Source organism: Lasioglossum baleicum, chromosome 9 (assembly GCF_051020765.1).
Source record: "Lasioglossum baleicum chromosome 9, iyLasBale1, whole genome shotgun sequence".
Classification (NCBI taxonomy): Eukaryota; Metazoa; Arthropoda; class Insecta; order Hymenoptera; family Halictidae; genus Lasioglossum; species Lasioglossum baleicum.
The window spans coordinates 9,471,449-9,490,152 of NC_134937.1; the positions used below are offsets into that span (position 1 = coordinate 9,471,449).

The 18,704-nt window shown below is 35.3% G+C and overlaps 4 protein-coding genes across 7 annotated transcripts; 2 read left to right on the forward strand and 2 right to left on the reverse strand.

Annotated features, from left to right (window-relative positions):
• The first annotated feature begins 745 nt into the window (after positions 1–745).
• LOC143212037 (histone H2B) lies at positions 746–2,259 on the forward strand. The gene has a single exon (XM_076430314.1). The coding sequence runs from the start codon at positions 828–830 to the stop codon at positions 1,197–1,199; it is 372 nt and encodes a 123-aa protein (XP_076286429.1). The 5' UTR covers positions 746–827; the 3' UTR covers positions 1,200–2,259.
• On the reverse strand, positions 1,921–8,486 carry Nup154 (nuclear pore complex protein Nup154). 3 transcript variants are annotated; one of them, XM_076430275.1, is made up of 19 exons: positions 8,389–8,486; positions 8,017–8,298; positions 7,781–7,918; positions 7,564–7,701; positions 7,396–7,492; positions 7,154–7,317; positions 6,935–7,080; positions 6,602–6,867; positions 6,279–6,529; positions 5,861–6,114; positions 5,608–5,781; positions 5,383–5,491; positions 5,093–5,304; positions 4,681–4,778; positions 4,410–4,596; positions 4,246–4,340; positions 4,087–4,183; positions 2,490–3,853; positions 1,921–2,257 (listed from the first exon to the last, which is right to left on the reverse strand). In XM_076430275.1, exons 3-19 carry the CDS (start codon positions 7,914–7,916, stop codon positions 2,131–2,133), a joined length of 3,915 nt encoding a protein of 1,304 aa, XP_076286390.1. In that variant the 5' UTR covers positions 7,917–7,918; positions 8,017–8,298; positions 8,389–8,486; the 3' UTR covers positions 1,921–2,130. The 3 variants fall into 3 exon arrangements, with proteins under 3 accessions (XP_076286390.1, XP_076286388.1, XP_076286389.1); XM_076430273.1 differs by having other exon boundaries at positions 7,781–7,923; XM_076430274.1 differs by having other exon boundaries at positions 7,781–7,923; positions 8,011–8,298.
• A 174-nt stretch (positions 8,487–8,660) lies between these two features.
• LOC143212038 (adhesion G protein-coupled receptor B1) lies at positions 8,661–12,561 on the forward strand. Its single transcript, XM_076430315.1, has 13 exons — positions 8,661–9,117; positions 9,185–9,418; positions 9,489–9,655; positions 9,747–9,798; positions 9,886–10,065; positions 10,134–10,298; positions 10,375–10,545; positions 10,790–11,049; positions 11,114–11,320; positions 11,379–11,525; positions 11,590–11,910; positions 11,971–12,121; positions 12,194–12,561. Exons 1-13 carry the CDS (start codon positions 9,066–9,068, stop codon positions 12,352–12,354), a joined length of 2,268 nt encoding a protein of 755 aa, XP_076286430.1. The 5' UTR covers positions 8,661–9,065; the 3' UTR covers positions 12,355–12,561.
• An 814-nt stretch (positions 12,562–13,375) lies between these two features.
• Positions 13,376–18,260, reverse strand: LOC143212022 (eukaryotic translation initiation factor 2-alpha kinase). 2 transcript variants are annotated; one of them, XM_076430284.1, is made up of 13 exons: positions 17,928–18,260; positions 17,370–17,496; positions 17,125–17,299; positions 16,582–16,738; positions 16,352–16,526; positions 16,133–16,274; positions 15,836–15,949; positions 15,580–15,763; positions 15,407–15,512; positions 15,131–15,339; positions 14,319–15,060; positions 13,894–14,241; positions 13,376–13,822 (listed from the first exon to the last, which is right to left on the reverse strand). In XM_076430284.1, the coding sequence occupies exons 1-13, from the start codon at positions 18,053–18,055 to the stop codon at positions 13,610–13,612; spliced, it is 2,820 nt and encodes a 939-aa protein (XP_076286399.1). In that variant the 5' UTR covers positions 18,056–18,260; the 3' UTR covers positions 13,376–13,609. The 2 variants fall into 2 exon arrangements, with proteins under 2 accessions (XP_076286399.1, XP_076286398.1); XM_076430283.1 differs by having other exon boundaries at positions 16,016–16,274; positions 17,928–18,259.
• Between the last annotated feature and the right edge of the window lie 444 nt (positions 18,261–18,704).

Here is an 18,704-nt window from a genome sequence, read left to right on the forward strand (position 1 = left end):
TATTGTGCATATTATAAATTCTTCCGAATACTCAATTTAATTCTGTTTATTCTAAGATATTAAACAGTTCCACACATCACATGTGTACTATAAAATTCGAATCGGAGTAGCGGAATTTCGTACACTTCAATTAATTACAACTTTTATTGCTCCGTGAATTTTATCGTGAACATATATTTCAATATCGAGTTTAATCTTTATAACACCTCAGTAATGAAAAGAGTATTTGTACTGAAACGCTCGCAATGAGAAATAACAATAAGTATACATCTGAAATTATGCCTCCAGATTGCGCAATATTCTGCATAATACAAATTCTAAAATAAATGTGATAATTATTAACATTTCTATTATTTTCATATCTGAAACTAAGTATGTACCTACGTATATGTGCATTTAGATAAATATTTATATTTTTACTCGATCAAGAGAGGTGTTTATTTGATGCAACAGGGACAAAGAACACAAATTGTTATTGCATCATGGCAATAACATATCATTTCGCTGTGGCCTAATAGAAAGAATGATAAGATACTATGTATAAAGAATTAAATGTTGACTTTGTAGAATATCGAATACACGTGAAAGCGTCCACAGAAACGTGCCCGGACGCGTTCTACGAAATCAATCCCATTGTCTAAAGGTATGTACAGTCGCCGCACCAATCAGACGGTAGGCACGGTTGCTGCGTTTTGATTGGTGCGCTGGAGGGTACCGTTCGCCTTATATAAAGAGGCCGTTTTCTGCGAGACACTCATTCTCTGTTCTGCAGTCGTACAGATACGTCTTATCTGAACTTGAAACTGTAAGCACACCGTGACGACATCATGCCGCCAAAAGTAAGTGGAAAAGCTGTGAAGAAAGCCGGCAAGGCCCAGAAAAATATTAACAAGGCCGACAAGAAGAAGAAAAGGAAGAGGAAGGAAAGCTATGCAATCTACATCTACAAAGTCTTGAAACAAGTACACCCTGACACCGGTATCTCCAGCAAGGCGATGAGCATCATGAACAGTTTCGTTAATGATGTGTTTGAACGCATCGCCGCCGAAGCATCAAGACTGGCTCATTATAATAAACGGTCCACCATCACCTCCCGGGAAATTCAGACCGCGGTCAGGCTTTTATTGCCTGGTGAATTGGCCAAGCACGCAGTCAGCGAGGGCACCAAGGCAGTCACTAAATACACCAGCTCGAAATAAGTGAAAGTATTTCACTGCAACAACAAAACGGTCCTTTTTAGGACCAACAAATATTCAGACGTTGGAACAACATCCTCGATCAACTGTTATTAGTTACATTGCATCAATTATTATTAGTAGACTGTGTGGATCTTTATGCACTAAATAAAAATGTTTTGCATTGATTGCAAGAAGCAGGAACGACTTTGTCACATTAAAAGTAACATCACAACATTCTTGTGAATTTTGAAAATCTTTTACTATTTTATATTTCGCCCAATTTCTTCATAAATGCATAAAGATCCACAGTCTAATTATTAGTTACTAAATAACTTATCCCTTTTGACAATACTCGGTAATTAGACCGCGGATCTTTATGCAAAATGAAAATATTCTGCATCGATTGTGGGATTCAGTAGTTCAATCAAAATTTATACTAGTCTTTTCACGTTGAAAATAACATCACGATATTCGTAGATTTTTCTATTTCACAGTCTATTGGTAATATCAATGTTGACACATTGATCAGTATTACTCTATTTATAAAATTAGTAAAAACTGTTTAATCCTTAAAAGAGGCTTTCCGTAATACGTGTAAAAATTGTTGTCGCTATAAGATGATTTAACGCGTTCACAAACGGCTCCCGATAAGAACCACAAAACCACGAAAATGTTTCTGTGTCGCCGATAGTACGCTGGCAATGAACGTGTTAAATAGTAAAACAAATTAACAACGTTGCAATTCACGTATATGACGGTTTTATTATGAAACGAACGAACACTGTATACAATATCGAAAATATCAGAACAAATGCGATACCACCTATTTACATTTTACTTGACTTTTCGACAATGATCTCTCCGTTGAGCGACTTGCTCCATTCAGATCCACTGATTTATACAATTTTATAAAACACTGTCCGCTCTCGACGAGTTTGTCGAATGATTTTTTTTACATACGATTTAAAACGCTCTGGATCGACCTGAGCTCCGCTATTAATTTTTGTCCGTGAGGTTGATTGTATAAGGTAGTCAAACATTTCGATATCACATCTTGACATTTTGTGATGATTTTCCGCCTGTAATAATAATAATTAAGTAGCATTACTTTATCTAATGTATAGACTGTGGATCTTTATGCAAAATAAAAAATGTTTGCATTGATTGCAGAGCCAAATAATAATTGTATTCTTCTTTTAACTGTCCTATTACGCTGAAACTAATACATTGATGTCCTTCAATATGTACCCATTTTTGTCATAAATGCATAAAGATCCGCAGTCTATACTAATGTAATAACGAATATTTTACCTAACAAAGTTGTTGGTGATATTAGAGTGGTGTATGAAGTAATTAACCAAATTAGCAGTCGACTGTATTAGATGGAATTCGTTTCCTTCGTTCAACCAGGTTCTAGTGTCTTTCCCAATCATTTTGTAGATATCCAAAAGATCCTCCATCGCAATTCCTAATTGCAGGAATCCAGATATAATCCTAGCATTCGATACGTTTAATTTACACGCTTTTATCTCCAACTGCTTGATTAAAAAGTCAACCGGGAAACAATGCGGGGATCCAGAATACTCTTCGCCAAGGGATATAATTTTGCTCATTAGAATTGCCATTTTATCTTCTGCGGTAGACGTATCCTTTAATTCGTTATTAATGATATTGGTCCAAATTTCTTGAATCAACATCGCGTCTTGATGGCCGGAGCAATGAATTATGGCCAACTTGCATTCCCATAATTGCAAAGAGTCCGCATACTTCTCATATAGCTTCGTAATATCGAGTAACGAATAATTTAATGCTCTAAATGTCTCCTCGTTCAATCGATCCGTCAAATGTTGATTGTAAACCGTGTCTAATATTTGCTGTTGTATTCTTGCCACTTCTACCTTGTCTTCCAATTCGCGTAAGAACACTCCGAGATACGGAGCGTAGCCAGCTTGATCGCTTCTCATGCAAACAACCGCACGGGCTAAATATTCAACCCTTTGCGCTAACGGTATATTAGATTCTTTCGATGCCAGAGAGTCCAAGATCTTGGCCGCGGCGGCATGATTTTTGTTTCTTTCGTAAAACTGCCAGAGCAGGTCAGGTGCGTTGACACGTGTAAGGTAAGCTTCTAAAGATGGGGCCGCGAGTGCCACCAATTCTCCGTGAAGCCTTCGCTCTATCATCCAAGCGTAAACCGAGACGTGAAGAGTTTCGCAAGGGAAATGCAACGCGTCGTTTATGATGTCGTGCAGTATCTTTTTCACCGGAGTGACAGACACAGCTGAAGCATTCGGAGAAAGAGGCCCTGGTTTCTTCGGCACGGTGGGCGTTAACGGATTCGAAATACTCTGATTATGGAGATGATCCAATAATGTAATAAATTCTTTGTAAATTTCCATCCGCTTCATGTAAGCGAATCGACCTTCCTGATCCTCGTTCGGCTCGTTGTTCTTGTAATAATGTAATGCAGCGTTGTTAGGGTCTACTCTGTCTGCACAGCAGAGACATAACTCGAGTACACCCGTATAAAACTGACATGCAATGAATTGCTGGCAAACTGCGCTCAAATTCAATCTGGGCGCCACCTCCTTGCACAGCTTTAAAGCAGACTGCAAACAAGTCTCTTTCTCCTCCGGGTTTGTACAACTTTTTGCTTTCAAAATGATTTCGTTGGCCTATAATTTAATTTACAGATTTTATGAAATTATATTGATATTCTCGTTAATGATACTAGACCGCGGATCTTTATGCGAAATAAAAATTGTCTGCTTCGATTGCAAGAAATAGAAACAAGAAATTGAATGTTATTTCTTCCCTTAATGATCTTAATGGAGGAGAAATCATATATATTATAAATGCATAAAGATCCGCAGTCTAATGATAACGTAAGAATCTCATTCTTTTGTACCTTAGAACACACCGCATCTTCGCTTCTGTATAAATTCGGACAAACTTCTCGCAACCTTTGGCTAACAATATCAACGGACGCGTTGTCTCCAAGATAACTGTTAAACGTTAATGTAAGGTAGTCAAAACAATATTTACACGCTATATTTAGCGTACTTACCTATCGATAAGGTGGATAATTAATAATGAAGAAATTTCGTGTCCGATAAGAATCAGGTCTCTGAAGGTAGCTGTAGAAAATTGATTTATTTGATCCTACAAAGAAAATGTCGAAACATGTATATTTTAAAAGATATATAATAAAAAATCGTATTGGTGATTTACCTTCGACAAACAGTTAACAATGTTATTTAAATGATTTTCACACAAGATCTTCCACAGTTCCAAGACTTCGCAAGCATGAGTAATGAAAATTTTTAAAGCTGCTAAGGAATTTCGTTCCTCGACTATAGGTTCTTGGAAATGATTAGTTGTTTCAAATCCATCGGTGATAGTCCTGCTAGTATTAGATCTGAAAGAAATAAGTTCTAATCAGTGAACGTGTAACTTGGAAATGATTGCTAATCAAATCTAGAATAACGTATATGGTACATACTGTTTAGTAATATGAGTGTTTTTATTGAGAAATGATCTTAATGCTTGCAGCAGTCCTAAAATCCACGTAACTTGTCTTGCTGGAACAGTACTAGAGATCTGGAATGATTAAACACACGATGTACGAAGGATACAGTGTGTTGATCGATCTTTAATAATCTTTGCAATCGTTGATTATAATTAGACTGCGGATCTTTATAACAAAAATGAGTAGGTGTAATTTGAAACAGTGAAAACATTAGAAGAATTTAAGAATTCTGTTATATTATTTACAATGTTTTACTCATATTGACAAAGAAAATAAATTTCTGTTTCACTCCAGTTTGTTATAATTCAAGTAAAACATTTTTATTTTGCACGAAGATCCGCAGTTTAATTATAATTAAACATAATATGTATACGTGTCGCTTTACCTGAGTCTTGTTATTTACGGTTTCTTGTTTAATACAACGCATGCTCCATATAGGGCGAAGTATTCTTCCTACATATAAATATAAACCATTGTGCTTCGATGAGAAATGTTGCAGTGGAATGTCTGTATTAAGTCCCACAGGCACGTGTGGCCGAAAACCTTGGTATCTCATATCATAATTAGGAACTCTAGGCGTCGATGTGCGTAAGTCCACTATGCAAATCATAAATTTGATCAGTACATTTTGTAATAATGGAAGGATAAAAGCAAGACTTACACGTGCAAAGGTACCTGTATTCATGTTAGCGAAACTACTATGTACATCCATTCCGGGTCCAATGCTTGCTGTCACCCGTTGACTGCCGTATAAAAAGAATGCCCTCGTTGCCCATTCCGCTAACTATACATTATAAAATAAGATTGACTATTTAATTAATGTAAATATGTAGGATTCTCGAATATATCGGAATTCCGAAGAATATTCGAGAACGTCTTCGCATTTCCAATTTTAGTTACCTCAGCATTTTGAGAACTTTCAAGCGTGGCTAAGATCAGACAGGTTGCGCACGCCTGATCTAACGATTGCGATTGAAAGTACGCACGAACTGCTTCCGTATCCGGTCCACGTTGCTCCAAGAGAAGTTGTTTTAAAATATCTACTGGACGAACTTGTACAAAAACAATTGCACCCTACGTGTGTTGGAAAATATGAATAGTGAATAGATATTGACTTGTCAGATTGATTCGAAGAAATTGATCCACTCTATACCTGAGATGTTAAGAATATAAACTTCCTCGGAGCTTCCATGTGCTGTCTTACGAGAAGGGGCGGTTCTCCTTGGGAGCAACTTTGCTTCTCGATCCGAATAGCTGGTTCGACAAGGATTTCTGACATCGCCCATACCGGACTGTCGAGGGATAGAGGACTTTGAGTTTCGGCTAAATAATTTGTAAATGGATAAGCGTCATTACTTAAGCACAAAGCTGTTTCTGAGTCTCCATCGCATACGAGAATCAACGTTCCTGCAACAAAAGTGTCGTGCTTCGTTCATTTTTGTCAATTTAAAAATTTATTAGGTTGGAGGGAGAGTTCTGTTGTATTTCAAATAAGCAGGTAATTTTGCTTGTGAATGAAAAACACTTCTCGACAAACTTTTAGATTCGATTCAACACTTTCATCGTAATACCTTTTCTGTAATGTGCCATCTGAACTTTTCTGGGTCTCATTACGGTAGCATTGGCAGCATATCCTGGTGGTAATCTAACGTGTATTAATTGTAAGCCTTGCGGTCTACTTGTCGGATTAGTGATGGAGGTACAACTGAAGTAAAATCGTGTTCCCGTCGCTGCAACTACAACTAAATTTAAGTGCATTGATTCGGATTCTGTTATAGCAGATATGCTCACCAATGGTCGAAAGTTATTGCTGTCAAGAGTCCTGAAATGTATAGCAATAAAATTGTTAGTTTGCTTTTACGTTGCTTATGCGTTCATTATTGCGTACACATACTTAACAACATGAACGGCATTTTGCACTAAAGAAGCTTGAGACAAAGACGCGACTTTGGATGCACCATCGTTGTCGATATCCCAAACTGTAATTGTTCCTTTGTCACCGAGAGTGTACAAAATGTTACGCGAATCGTCCACAGAGATTTGAATTATAGTTTCATCTTCTGATAAAGCTATAGTGACAAACGATGGCACCAGGAATGATAGCGGACCCTCGGAATGATTGATTTTTTTACAACGTTTCCCGAACCAACTGCTTTCTGCCTGTACAATGAATATGCCATGTTACAATTACTTATTCTGATGTTCATTTTTATATAAATATGTTTACCTGATAATATATTTCATAAAGAGAACCATTTCTACCACCAAGAAAAATTCTACCACTGTTGGTGTTCGCTATTACTGTGATTCCTATACCATCTGTGGTTACTGTAAAAATTGGTTCGGGAACTAACTGCATTTCTGGCGATGTGCCTGAGGAAGAAACAGAGAAAATGAATAATAAAGCTAAAAGAAGTCTATCTAAATAACGAGAAACCTTGAATACCTTCAGAATGTTCTGTTAATGTCACTCCAAGAATGGTTATCTCCACCATAGTTGTAAGAATCAGTAAATACTTCACGTAAGACTGAAATACTCCTGGTTTCGGCTTCACTAAGCCCACGCTTACTATAGTCTCGTTTAACCCATCGAAATAAGCAACGTCAGTCCTAAAAGAACATTACGCTAACAATTTACAGTTTCATGTTTCATTTGCAGCGTGTACAAACAGTCAAAATAATACTGACTCATTCTCATATGACCAGACATATATGTCGCTATCGATTGTAAGCCAAGCTTTTGAAATTTCTGTGAATAAGCCCATCATACAGTGACATTGGACATCTGAACAAATATTAAGGAATCACACTATATGAGAAATAAAGATAAAAACATCAAAATCTTTTGAAGGATACGATCAAAGTGTTCCATTACTTCGGATGGCAAGGAAATTTTACTGTGCAATTTCATTTGATTCACGTTCGAGAAACACATTGACATTCCATGTAAAGTGGGGTAATCATTGTCATCGAGCCCGCTAACTGTTGGTCCACCTGTGAAATAAAATATGTGTGTTATTCTAACAAATAAATATATAACAAGGCTGTTATTATCTAAAAATAAATAAATTACCTTGCACATTGTATCTCATGAGATTAATTAAGGAGGGAAAATTACTATCCGCTGTAATGTGCGCATCCACGACTTTCCCTGCCATTTCCAGAGCGTCTAAATGTATCTTAAGCGGTTCCATTTCTGTGAGAGTCATTTCTATGCTAAATGAAAACAGAAAACAATTTTTTAAAATTCATATTTTTATCTTTTAATGATAAAATAATTTATTTTCAATATAGTATACGTACACATACCTCGGTTGTATTTAACTGCTAAATATATACTGTAGCTGCGCTCGAGATAAACTTTAATAAGCGTGAAACAAATATCTTCTGCTCTCTTTTGTTGAAAATACAACAACCAGGAGACGAAGAAACTAAATTACAGACCCTTACACAATTATTCTTAATTTAGTAACCAACTATTTCATTTCTATTTATAACAATTTATTGATGACACACTAATTTTTCAACTTTTTCACTGTAATACCGCACTTGAAGGTTAGACTTGTTTATATAAGTAAAACTCGAACAATACTGAAAATCACACAATAACATAAACATTTTCTTAAATCTAGGAACAATATACAAATTACAATGTGTATATTTGCATTCTGAAACACTTACAAAAATTTGTTACAATTGTTTCAATACTATCTGTGACACAAAACGTTTCACGAGGTTCGTGCGACTCGCGCCATACAGATTAATTTTAGATTGTTGTATATATATGTTTCTACATATAAAATATTGCGCATGCGCAGCGTTCACGAATATGAATGGTTAGAATTTATCTCGTAGATGAAGGTGCGTTCGTTTGAATTCAAACTGTAATGCTATGTAAAAACTGAGCCGTTAAAAAAGTATAAATTAAAATAACGAAATTGATTCAGAATCAATAGTAGATTCATTCATATTTCAAATTTTGCACATCCATTTATTTAACGGTTTATTTTGCCATCGATAATGAATATAGACAGCGGATCTTTAGGAAAAATAAAAATTTTTTACCTAAATCGCAACAAACTGCAGTGAAATAGAACAGTACAGTAGAATCTCGATTATCCTGATGTTCGAATTCTTTATCGTCTGAATACTTTCCACAAAGAATGCTACACGATTTACTGCACACTTCAATAAGGATTTAGTTCAGTACTGAAACTATGTAATTATTGTATTATCCGAACAATCATGTTCCACTAATTAGCACAAATAATCGAAGTTCTACTGTATTTTGAAATTCTGCTACAGTTTTGACTATTTTAAATTACACCTACTCATTTTTGTCATAAAAGCATCTAATAATGAACATTTCAATATTCTTTGTTGCATTAATAAGTTCTTTTACTATCGCTGGTATTATTAATAGTTCCTTACTATTGCTGCATTATTTCCATACCTATTTTGAATAATTTTATTACAGGGGATATATCGAGGGCTGTACAAAATCTGTATTGCGAGCTCGGATTGACGAATGACAATTTGTGTGCCATCGACGGTGGATGGACTAGTTGGAGTTTATGGAGTTCTTGTTCTGGTAAATGTGGATACAAAGGCAAGAGAAGTAGACACCGTACGTGTAATAATCCATCACCTTCCAACGATGGTAGTCCCTGCATCGGTCCTAATTACCAAATTGAAACTTGTCAAATAACTGGTAACTGTGCGACAGAAATGTTACAAATTGTTTCAATCCTTTGGCATATTTTACGTATAGATGTTTTCAGGGTGTACAATGAAGGACTACGAAGATGTTGTGTATAATCATCCCATACGCGTAGAAGAAATGCAAATTGTTAAGCGGATACACAAAAAGTTGCCTGCACTGATCGAATTATGTTTCTCTGTTGATTGTATGCATTCTATTGTTAGGAAAATTCTTGGAAGTAATGCAGTAAGAGATAGAACTACATTTTTAATTATCATTACAATGCAAATATATTTTAAAGGAGTATTTAACAACATCGCTTAATCTTTTCACGTAGATGCAATATTGGAACGCGATGAACTGTGTTAAGTATGATGTTGGATGTCCAAGTAAATGAAAAATTTCCTTTTTTCCTCCTGCAGACTGAACTTACATCAAATAGACATTAACTACGATTACATTATATTTTTATATAGGTCCTGGAGGCTGGAGTACTTGGGGATCATGGTCATCGTGCACCGCTGTTTGTGGAAGAGGTAAAAAATATCGCACAAGAATCTGTAATAGTCCAGTTCCTTCGAATCCTGAATTAATGTGCGACAATTCAGCTTTGGAGATTGAAAGCTGCATGGGACTTAATTGCAAAAAGCACTCGAGTAAATATACTTTCTACTAAGAAGTACTTAGAACAGTTAATATAAACAGTTGATTGATATCTTAATAGTGGGAAGTTGGAGTGACTGGAGCAAATGGAGCACATGTAGTGTACAATGTGGCAATGGCATACAAATACGGGAACGATCGTGTTTAAAAATGCAAAACGCACAGGAAGCAACATGCAAAGGGCCATTTAAAGAGATAAATGCTTGTGCGATCAGTAACTGTTCAAGTAAGAATACAAAGCATGATGTACAATAATGAGACTGAAAACATTTCTATAAAAGTGTGAATGTTCTGCCTATTAGTAAATGGCCGATGGTCAGCATGGACACATTGGACACCTTGTTCGTTAAATTGTGGTATAGGTACACAATTCAGAAATCGCATGTGTAACAATCCATCTCCAAGTGGCAACGGTGACCCTTGTACTGGTTCTGCTTCTGAAGTTCGTCAATGTTTTAGTAAACCATGCAGTGGTACGTTTATAATGAACAGACTTGCGGATCACATTATGCATTTATGGCTCATGAAAATCTTCAAAAAAGGACAATTTTTATTTGTTTTGGATCTACAAAGACTACTACCACTGAAAATAAGATTTCATTTCATTCCACTTTCTTAAAATATGCCCACAAACATTGGGAAATACATAAACATCCACAGGCTAATAATTAATAATACCGTTCATTGAAAGAATAATAAAGCTAGTTTAATTTACAGTTAAATCACACGAAGTAGCGCATTTCATAGAAAAAAGCAGTGTTCTGTATACAATAAATGGAAGACCTTCGCGTTTACTTCATATGTATTTAAGATTTTTACCTCTGACGCCATTCGGTGTGCTGATCTATCGATATGAAAATAATTGTCGAGGATCGTTCTGCGATTATGTAAAATTATCTCTGCATAATGGAAAAGTAATACTTGTGTCACAAATATCTGGTTGTACAATGGCCTTAGTTCATGAAGATAAAGTAGAAGTAAATCGGAGAGATTTTTACTATATTCTAATATTGTATAATTTATATAGAACTTTTTATATAGATTGGACAATGGCATGTAATATTTGCAGTAATATGTGGTTCACGCGGTATACTACGTGTTGATAATCGTTTACACAGAACTTCTACTTTTTCGTGTACTCCGATATCATATAATTTGGATCATGTTATGAGAATTGGAGAAGTATTTCAAGGCCAAATTCAAGAAATAATTATTAACTTCGTGTCTGTTCCACTTTCTGCATCAAAGGTATATTGATTGTCGTTGCTGGAGCATTAATATTTTTACACTACTCGATGTTGTTTAGGGTAAACACGATCAGAAGCATAAAACTGTTCCTTTTGATGTTGTTAATGTACAATATTTACTGGGAGACGATGAAGAGGCTTTCGTATATGTTGGTTTAACAGACTCGGTTACACTTCCGTGTCCGAAGAGCATGGAATCGTGGAAAGTAAGGACATCATTTGGAAAAGTTTAGCTTGGATAACAATACTTTCATAAATTTTGCGATTCAGATCACAATGGCAATCAAAGTAGAGAATATAAACGGTATTGTGGCAATCATACCAGACGATTCATCCAATAAATACATTTTACTGTTGTTAGAAGAGGGAAGAGTTAAGCTTAGACTTCACCAGGAAGCGACTTATGTTGGAACTGAAAGTACAGAACACATTAGAATAGGAGAATGGTTTGAAATAGTCCTGGCTCAAGATGGTAAAAGATTATATATGCAGATTAACGGAAATGAGAAAAGATATGTACCTTTAATCTCTGAAAGGATGATTACAGCTGCTACCAATATATTCTTGGGAGCTGTACGCGACGAAATACGGGTAAACGTTTCACCAGAAATATTCATCCTTATTTGATCATCATAATAGATTTCACAATAGGAGAAGATATGTCCTAAATGTGCAGACATACCACAAATGAGCTTTATTCTTGGATATGTCGATATAGATGGAAATGAAGTAGATCTGTTATCATTACCAGTATTAGAAACGACGAGCAATCGTTACACAAGTCGTACTGTTAGTTTGTCTGGTAATAACTGTTAATAAAATATACGCGGATTATGTTTAACAGATATATTTGAAATTTTCTTGCGATTTATAGATTACTACGAAGAAATTCCCCTCTTAATAGGTCAAGAGCTCGAGTTATCATGTTTTTACAATAAAGTCGCCCGTGAGAAAGGAGTTCCTGCGATTTCTAAAAGAACATATGTCGTATGGTTAGTAATGGACAAACTATTGCAATCTTATGGAAACAGGTAAAGCCCTTTTAATACATAAAACTTTTTTATATCTTTTTGTAACGACTTGTTCTTCGTTGAACAGTGACTTTTATCACATAAAAGACAACGGTCGCATCAGTACTATCAATATCGCAAGCTATACATCTCGGGAAGATATTGAAAATTTTTACTCGTGTCATATTCGCCATCATAAAAATAAATCTCACACAATCTCAGATCGAGCTTCGTTCACGTTTGGAATTACTGTAATAGATAAGAATAAAGGTGATGTAGAATTATTTCGTCTATCGCATTCAGTCCAAGTATTGGTTCTAGAAAGTATTAAATTTCGTTTACAGAATCGAAAAATTTATTGTGGAAAGAATGGTGTTTTATCTGTGTAATTACAATTCTATGTTTCATGTATATAATACTTTGGGGGATATTCGAAAAAATACAAGAGATTCGTAAAAGGTAATATATGTTATAATTTTATAAAAGTAAAAACGACTACTCCTTAAATTTAATAGAGACATTAATTTTAGGCACAGCTTTTACAAACTTCCGAGTATACTTAACGATGATCCTACTACTGTTATAAATTTTCTTCAATCTAAGGATGGAATTACTTTGCTCGGTAGCCAACAAGCTGCAAACGAAGTAGCATCGGGAATTACAGATAACTACTAAATCATTGAAATGATTTGAGATGAGGAAAGCTAGAGAGAAGTATAATACCAAAAAAATAAACGTACTCTTCAGTGTGTTTCAATAAAATACTTATATTTAATATCTTTCTTCTATAAAATAGATTTATGTTAATTTTGACTTGCAACAGTAAATACAGTCACGTTTAACAGTGTACTTAAATGAGTAAAATTTCAAAGGTTATAATAATATGAAATAATATGATTCTAGTATAAAAAACCATTTAAGCCAACACGAATTAAAATTCTTAAAAATATATCTATAAAAATACCGCTTCGCAACGATGGCAGCTTATATTTACAATTGGACGATGCAACATAAGATTCTATATTGTAAAAATGAATCGTTTAGGAAAAAAAAAAGAAAAATTGTAATTAACAATGTCTGTAATACTTATACTACAGATAGCTAATGAAAGACGATGTAACATTTAAATTATATAATAATTCTGAGTAAGTGCTGCTCCATGATGCGATGTTTTGAGCATGCACTCTCTGTTCAATGCAATGTAAAGTAAATGAATGAAATAAATAAAATGCATTGCTGCATCTTTCATGATACGAGTTTTGAAACTGATCTATAATTATTCAGGTTATATTTTCCCAGGATTCGCCGCTACTACTACTGGTCACAGAGGAATGTCTCAAAATCTGGGGTAATTCGAAATGCCACCTTGTATCTCCGTTTATGGTAAGCCCGTTGGCTATCTCGTAATTCAATAATGGCGGTTTTGCCTTGATACCTAACGTTGTAGGTCTATTACTAGGATTTTCATCCAGCATCATTTTGAGTAAATCATACTGAAAATGAAGGTTTTCAATGAATTTAATTCGATTAAAATATACGAGAGTTAAGTAGTTTATTCGCTTACCTCAGCTGGATGATTGATGTCGAAGTCTTCTGGAAACACTGATTTTCTTAAGTTCATAAGAGCCGTTACCCTTTCCATTTCGGTGGTAAAAGGAATAAGAAGCTCGAACAAAATGATTCCCAAGGAGTAGATATCAACCTTGTAATTATAACCCAGTCCGTTTATTTGTTCCGGAGACATGTAGAGATGAGTGCCGACGTTTGCAGTATGTAAATTATTTTTTAAAAATGTCTTCTCGTTCTCCGAGGTAGGTGTATGAACTTCGCCGTATCCTTCAGTCATCGCGGTGACGAGTCCAAAATCGCCCACTTTTATTTTATCATCGAAAGAGAAAAATATGTTCGACGGCTGAAATTCATGTGATAAAAGAACACGTCAAATATTTGTATTATACATTGAAAAAATATAATTAATTTCCAGATTACCTTCAGATCGCGATGGATAAGTCCTTGTAAGTGAACGTATTCTACAGCTTCAACAATTTGCTGAAACAAATTCAATACTCGACGACAATCCCGCTTCGATTGATTCTTCAACCACTCCCTGAGGCTTAACCTTTGGCACAGCTGCATTTGTATGTAAAGAAACATTTTCGGGGACTTTCGAGTATTCGCCTTGTTGTTGAAATCTAAAGAGAACGATCTTTGCCGTTTTCTTTTCTCTTCTTTCTCCGAATGATCATCGCCCTCGAAATGTTCAAACACAATACTCTGCGAACGTGTAACGTCTTCGATACTTGGCATTATTACTTCACCGGCGTCGATCGAAACCGATAAATTCGAGCTTTCAGTACTGCATTTACTCATGTCGCTTACATTTTCATTTGGCTTGTGTGAATCGGACGATTCGAAAACAATGAAGGAGTCTTCCTCCGAATTACAGTGATTCAGCGCGTCGTACGCTTCGGAGGCACTTTCTATCGAAGACTGGTCGGTTTGAGAAACGGTAATGCACACAGAATTATTGACTTTTGTTCCAATAGGAGTTCCATCGGTCATAAATTCTAAGTTTGGCAACACCAATCTATTCATCCATTCTGGATCATGTTTTTCCTGCCAGCCCGCAGGCGGACACTCTAACCATGCATTAAAATATCTCACAATATTCTGATGATCCAATTTGGCCAAAGCTTTCACTTCTCGCATTACACGCTCTCTCGAAGACTGGCTGTAAACAACATTCTATAATAAAGAAGAATCGTTAAAAGAGCAAAAATTCATAAATTAAAATATCCAACCTATTTGGCAGAGCGATTCTCTTGATAGCATAATTACAATCATCTATTTTATTCTTCGCTTCAAAGACAACACCGTATCCTCCTTTTCCTAAACAATCCACCGGTTCGAAATCTGTTAAGTAACGCGATGTAAAACCATCGATGTTTTCTTTGTCGTTGTTCATTTGATTACTTGTGTTCGTCTCGATGTGTCTTTCCACTATTAAAGGCTACAAAAATTTGTCGAATCAAGTAATGCATTTACATGTTACACGACATTCAAAATATTTCTATTACCGGAAGTACTGCATCCTTGGCAACAGTGGTAGCATTCAGCAGACGCTGTGTTAACATGAAGTTTAGAAGAATTGCAGTGGTAATCGAGATTATCAAAACTTCTTTCCTGTTCAAAGAAAATATTTTTCTATCAGCACTTAGTATTTTGGGTTTCTTATCCTAATTTTACGTACCACCAGTACCACAATGAGACGATTATAACTTGAACAGGCGTATCATCGTCCTCGTCGCTGGTGTTGTTAGGTTGAAATGGCTTTTTGTTTTCCTCGGTAATTGTTGAGTTCGAAGTAGTACGGTTACATTGTTTGTTATTATTTAATTGCATCTGTTCTTTTGAATACAAGTAAAATCCACTGTCTGTCGAAAGAAAAGATATTTTGTAACGAACTTTTCGTTTCATTGTTAAGAGATTTCGCGAAATTGTCATACCCTTTGTGTACTCCGATAACGCAGTGGTACTTTGTGCGCCATTTATCTGAAGCAAAGCATTGTTATCTGGATCATTGTCTTCTGGAACTGGAAGAGTTTTTATAATCTCATCACCTAAAATACACAATATTTTAATGTGCTTCTGCTACAGGAAACAAAGCTGGAAACAAAGTTTCATACCGCTAGCAGGATAGAGCTGCAGTGGATATTTCGAAGATTGAATGTACGGTAACGATTGTTGCAATGATTTATGCAATTCTGTATTTTCTTGTATATATAACTGTCTACCATGTTTACCCAAATAAATTGCTGGATTAATTGAGAATTCTGAACCCCAAGACCACTGCATACTATCGAACAAATTAACTTCTTTCAAATACTTATGCCCATTGTTTGTATTTGAATGCTCGCGCCATATAGTAACAATTGGAGAGTCAAACTAATAAAACATAAATACAAATAATTAGTACAGGATCTTGAAATTAAACGTAGTTTTTGTATTCCTCTAAAACTCACCTTGTATTGCCACAATTTCACTGTAGGATTATTTTTACTAATAGCCCAAATCAAACCGTCAGGTACAACGACTTTAATTTCAATATCCCTAATATCAGCTGCAATTTCGTTTTGACAATACGCATCGGAATTCGGAACCAATACCAACTCGTGTTGGCAAACGCTGAAGTTCCATCTATTTAAGGAAATAGGATTAACAATAATCTAAATTCATTGAAATTATAATTTACCTTTCGTGACCAGTACGTGGTTCAACCGCTCGTACTGTTTGTTGAAACCGTTGAACAATAAGCACATCTTGCTCGATATACGATTTCCCTCCAGTGTTATTAGTGCAGCCATTAATTCCACATTCGTATAATATCTTTCCAGTTGTACTTGAAACTCCTGTTGTAAAAGAAGTTATTTAAATTTATATAATTATGCAAATTCCAAAAAAATTGTCCAAATTCTTTGGTGTCCTGAGCAGGGTTGCCATATGAGCAGGCTGCCAGGCCCCTTACATTTCCGTCCCTCGCCTAGATGCTACCGAGTCGGTAGCATGCTCCACGCGGTACGCTGCAGCGGTAGTGGTAAGAGTGGGAGAAGCGAAGGCAGGCTTTACGGAGCATCTAGGCGAGGAACGGAAATGTAAGGGGCCTGGCGGCCCGCGCATATGGCAACCCTGGTCCTGAGTTATGCTTGGCAAGAATATATGTATATGGAAATTATTTCAAAATGCATAACTCGATACTCTCGTATATATTTAATGGACACATCGTTGAAATATTTACCATAAGATTTTACTTCCGAACCACCAGAAAGTACTAAATCATCAGAGTAACGGAAAGACGACTGTATTAACTGTGTTGGAGACACAGGTATTGCTTCTAAATTTTCCTTGTCCAATTTATATAATCCTCCGCTTAAAGATGGTATAAAATAAACTCTTTTGCCATTATCATTGAACTAGAAACAATACTAAATAAGTAAGTAAGAAATAGATGAAAACATAAAAATGTTTAGCATATATATATACTTCTCTATAATGAATGTTAGATGATAACATAGGTTCTTCGTTGAAATCTAAGGTCCATTGTTTCTTCCCTAAATTGCTTACATCCAAAGCAGATATTTTCCCATCTAACGTACTTACAAAAATTAAGCTGAAAAACATAGACATATAGATACGTTTAGTCCCTATTAATAGTCAAATAATATAATCAATGTTTGCCTTATTCTTTGACGCTTTTCACATAAAGATATTTTAGTTTACAGAAATGATGAACTTACAACAAAATAACATCGAAATTATATAACTTTTTTAATTGCAGGTAAGCTGCTTCTGTTCGAACGATTAGACTGAGAATTGTATTCATTTATAACAAACGTAACTCAATATACGAAAACAATTGCATACATTTTTATCAACGTTCGTAGTCTAATAATACGAATCGATCAAATTTGAACGATGTTGACAAAACTGTAAATCCGTGAGGTCAAATAAAATATGTATGTCGAAATAAAGTGTCATCGAATAACACGTCATAAACATCAGACGTGTGCAAAGTAAGTAGGTACTTTTGCAATGAATTACCTTCGAAATGTTTTCTGGTCGCAGAACGTCAACTGTTTTCTATCATCGCTATTGATCAGCGGAAATATGAACACAATAGTGAACAGTATACGAAACCATATTCCTCCCCGTAAATGCGTGTCAAACATTTTCTACATTCGACAAAAATTTCATTACTTATATACTACATTTTGTTTTTTGGATGTTTACGTGGAACAACGTGCGCGACGTTTTATCGCGATATTTGATTAAAATACAATTGATAATGGTTAAACGTCGCACACCGATGAACCATGGTCAATTCTGATAATTCGTAACAAACAGAACTTCAGCGGCATCTGTGTATATAGGAAAGACCTTACATATATATACATGTAGATAAAACCAATATCTTCAATTCAAATAGAAGATTACATTGTAATTTTCATATTTCACATAAAATTGCGTTTGTTCAATTCATATATTCAATAATAGATAGTACTAATATTTCCGACTTTATTTCTCAAACTAAATTTCATTCTATTTATATCTCTGACTTATTTTTCTCGAAGAATTGTCCTCTTACCTATGGTACCATCAATACTGAAAGGCCTTGTGTACCAAAGAAATTTCAGAAGATATCGAAAATTTGAACCTGTTATGTCCATACGTCGCAGTGTGGTAGGATTAGGGAATTTGCTGGGTTCGGGTGCCCGTGGAGCGCTGAAGCACTCTGCTCGTGGAAGGTTTGCAGAAAATAACTTTGAACAATGTAATGTAAAGAAAAATAAATATAGACTTTATTTAATTGAACCTTTA

Coding starts and splice junctions, on each gene's coding strand:
- LOC143212037 (XM_076430314.1), top strand. CDS start 828: ATGCCGCCAAAAGTAAGTGGAAAAGCTGTGAAGAAAGCCGGCAAGGCC.
- Nup154 (XM_076430275.1), bottom strand. CDS start 7,916: ATGACTCTCACAGAAATGGAACCGCTTAAGATACATTTAGACGCTCTG. Junction 6,530..6,601: donor AATGCCGTTCATGTTGTTAA/GTATGTGTACGC, acceptor TATACATTTCAG/GACTCTTGACAGCAATAACT. Junction 4,184..4,245: donor ATTATCCACCTTATCGATAG/GTAAGTACGCTA, acceptor AACGTTTAACAG/TTATCTTGGAGACAACGCGT.
- LOC143212038 (XM_076430315.1), top strand. CDS start 9,066: ATGAACATTTCAATATTCTTTGTTGCATTAATAAGTTCTTTTACTATC. Junction 9,419..9,488: donor TGAAACTTGTCAAATAACTG/GTAACTGTGCGA, acceptor AGATGTTTTCAG/GGTGTACAATGAAGGACTAC. Junction 10,066..10,133: donor TAATTGCAAAAAGCACTCGA/GTAAATATACTT, acceptor ATATCTTAATAG/TGGGAAGTTGGAGTGACTGG.
- LOC143212022 (XM_076430283.1), bottom strand. CDS start 18,055: ATGTTTGACACGCATTTACGGGGAGGAATATGGTTTCGTATACTGTTC. Junction 16,275..16,351: donor TGAAATTGTGGCAATACAAG/GTGAGTTTTAGA, acceptor ATGTTTTATTAG/TTTGACTCTCCAATTGTTAC. Junction 15,340..15,406: donor CCAAGGATGCAGTACTTCCG/GTAATAGAAATA, acceptor AAATTTTTGTAG/CCTTTAATAGTGGAAAGACA.